Source organism: Asterias rubens, chromosome 4, assembly GCF_902459465.1.
Source record: "Asterias rubens chromosome 4, eAstRub1.3, whole genome shotgun sequence".
Lineage (NCBI taxonomy): Eukaryota > Metazoa > Echinodermata > Asteroidea > Forcipulatida > Asteriidae > Asterias > Asterias rubens.
Genome location: NC_047065.1, coordinates 14,996,571 through 15,000,064, shown reverse-complemented (window position 1 = coordinate 15,000,064; position 3,494 = coordinate 14,996,571). Strand labels below are relative to the sequence as shown.

Here is a 3,494-nt window from a genome sequence, read left to right as displayed (position 1 = left end):
ATAGTGTCCAGTGCCTTTCAAACCTAAACCAATTACTGGTATGATCAAACCAAGTCTTGGACGACAAAGATTGTTGTATGATTCAAGGTGACACAGGCGCCTCAGCAAGTCATAAATATTTCTTGAGGTCAATTTTTATTTCACTCGTTGCCTCTTAAACACCTCACAATTTAGATCAAAAAAAAAACACAACACATTTTCCAAAGATTGTTCTACTACCTAGGGAATGTTTAACGGCTCTAGAAAGTCTCCTGGGATGTGTAAACTTCGGACAGGAAAGATATAACCCAACAAAACAAGTGACTCTGATTGTAATGGATTTTTATTGCGTTGTTTTACTTTCAGACGAGCCGGCGAGCAACAAGATACCTGTTTCCTGTAGATACCATCTTATGCCATGCTTTGACCGACCGGTCACGGCCACGCGTCACGTGATCGCAGAAATACAGTGACGTACCATCATCAGTGAGAGAAAAGGCGGGACTTGGAAACTTCCAAAGTGCGCTATATAGCTCCGTGTGGCAGCTTGAGTATTTACAACTGAACTGCAATTTCAATCTGAATGGAAGACTATAATATCTGCTCTACAGCTCATGTTTCGTGGTGCCATCTTTCTGTGAGCAGATAATGTGTGAAGTGAAGTGAGTTACGCGCCAATTTGTAAGTGTCGTCCGTTTGCCGATGATGCCGACTGCAGATACCATCGCTGAGTAAAGTAGAGTGTGGGTTCACTCTTAACAACATCTCATCAGTTTTGCCCCAAGCGTTGAAACTTTATTCCAACTTATCACGACATGGAATTTATTTTGAACGACACGGGTATAAGAGCTACACCAGGTTTGACCACGACGGTGCCATTTTCTCAACTGCCAAGTGATGCTATTGGCGTTGATGTCACATTTTCTTACGGAGAGCGGGTGGTCCTAGCGGTCGCGATCTGCCTCATCGCCGTGTTTGGCGGCTTTGGTAACGGCCTGGTCATCATCTCAGTCGCGCTGTCTCGTAAACTCCGGACTGCTACCAATGTGTACGTTGTGAGCCTGAGCACCACCGATCTGCTGACTTGTCTGTGCTTACCGTGGCATGCTCTGGCAGTGGCCAGTGTGGACGGGTGGCCGATGGACATGGTGGTGTGTGCCACAGCGGGTGCCTTATCCATCATCTTCGTTGGTTCGAGTATGATAACTCTCGCATTCATCGCCTTGAACCGGTTATACCTGATCACCCAACCCAGTGCAAAGTACCGTGCCTTCTACACCTCGAAGATGCTGATTGCAACCACTCTCCTAGCCTGGTTGTTACCCATCGCCACCGTTGCCATCCCTCCCCTGGTGGGGTTGGGAAAACTCGGCTACGACGACAAATACCTCCGATGCGGACCCCTGCACAAGAGCAAGAACTCCTTCAGTGTGTATGACAGTATCATCGCCACGGTCTTGTACCCTGCTCCTCTGGTCATCATCGTAGTCAGCTACGTGAAGATCTTTCTGCACATCAGGCGCCACACTAAGACAATCACGGCACCCAATGAACACTCTTCCTCGTCCCACTACCCGAAGAGTCCCGCCGTCAGCAACGGCAACAATCACCCCCAGACGCCGGCCCTCAAACCCCAAAGCTCCACCAAGAAACGGCTCAGCAGACGGCAGGTTGAAATCACCAAGAACCTCTTCTACGTGGTGTGTGCCTTCGTGTTGTGCCTCACGCCGTACAGCACGGGTCTCATGATACCCGGGCTGGACCATTTCGTCCCATACGCTGGGGTCATCCTCTTGCTCAATAGCTGCGTCAACCCCGTAATTTACGCGGCAAAGCACCCCCACTTCAAGACGGTGTTCCGTTACATCTTGACTCTCAAATTCTCAAAAATACCCGAGCCGTCAAACTTTCTTAGGTCTGCTCTCTCATCTCGCAGTGACTTACCAAGCAAATAACTATTGCGATGAGAGCTTGGAACACAAGCTGACAGAACTATAGACTTTGAACTAAGTGTTGATGTCGGTTCTCCGATACGATTACCAATGTAAATTTTCTAGCCTTTTTTAAAAACTGTGTTGTAAATTTGGACGCTTTATTTTACTGTATTTTGAGAACCATGTATTTTTGTCATACTTTGAAATTGAATACCTAACTTAATTAATCAAGGCATAGGTCCAGGTTGGACAATCGGTAAAAATTTAATGACGAAAGTAGTTCTCCGATCCAATCACCGACATAGATTGTATACATTTTATAAACACGTGCTGTGAATTTTAGGGGCGCTGCATTTTGGTGTGTTTTGAAGACCTGTGTATTCTCGTCACTATTAATTGCTTTCATTGAAGTTAGAACTATGTCCAGGTTGGACAATCGTTTTACAAATATAGAACCTTATTATAGATTAAGTTTGGACAGCCGCTGAAAAAGAGCAAAATATCTTAAAGGAACGATACAGAATTGGTAAGAAACAAAAACCGTGAAGATCACAGATTTACATAAAACTTACACGGTCTAATGATGATGATAGTTGAAAACATCCCTTGAAATATTTCTGTCTGAAATGTCATACTTGATGATAAATAAATAATCTAACTTCGCTTTTGGAGTTTATCGCTCAGTGAGCGTTCTATTCATTTTTGTTTTGGCATCGATGCAACGCAAAATTTGTAATCGGTTTTTCACTATTTTCTCGTGACCAAGATGGCCGATCGATCTCAAACTTCTACAGGTTTGTCAGTTTATAAATATGGTGGATTACATAAAGTGCTAACACTGCCAGCAACTGTTTTGTTGCAAAAACCAATTCTGTAATGTTCCTTTAAGTTGAATCCTTGGAAACTATATAGTTATGGAGGCTAAAAATTACAAGTAAAACCAACTTGAGACGTTTAAAGCTTTTCATGTTAAGAACTTCTTTGAACGAAACCCTGGCCCCTTTCGAAACCACGGCGTGGTTTGGGCTCTGTATGCCCATATTCTTATAGAGCCCAAAAGGTCACAACTGCCTTTCGAAAAGTCCCAAAAAGCAAGCGGATTGTCGAAGAAGATTCGTATTATTTTAAACTATTATATAGTGCCAAAACTTTTCAAAATATTGCCAAAGGGGACTGAAAGTCACACTGCTCAAAGTTGAATGTGATGTGGTTGGCATTCTTTTATCTTAATTCTTGTTTTTTTCTCTCACAAAATATTTGTTTTATGTATAGAACAATATGTGCCAACATAAAAAATAGCGAACATGTGAAAGTTACAGCTCAATCGGTCCATCCAAAGAAAAATAGTGAAAAACCACATCACTGTTTTCAAATCGAGAAATGGAGAGCTGCTGATTTTGTGAGAAACGGCTCCCTCTAAAGGAACTAAGTTTTTGAGAAAGAGGTAATTTCTCACTCAAATATTCAAAGAAGCATTTTTAGGCATCTGAATGTGTGCAACAACGGCGTTTTTCTTTCATTATTCTCTTACAACTTAGATGAACAATCAAATCAACATTTTCACCGATTTGTTATTTTATG

At 42.6% G+C, this 3,494-nt stretch overlaps 1 protein-coding gene across 1 annotated transcript; it reads left to right on the top strand.

The window, feature by feature from the left end:
• Positions 1-352: 352 nt before the first annotated feature.
• LOC117289459 (melatonin receptor type 1B-A-like) lies at positions 353-2,496 on the top strand. Its single transcript, XM_033770596.1, has one exon. The coding sequence runs from the start codon at positions 795-797 to the stop codon at positions 1,932-1,934; it is 1,140 nt and encodes a 379-aa protein (XP_033626487.1). The 5' UTR covers positions 353-794; the 3' UTR covers positions 1,935-2,496.
• Positions 2,497-3,494: the final 998 nt, after the last annotated feature.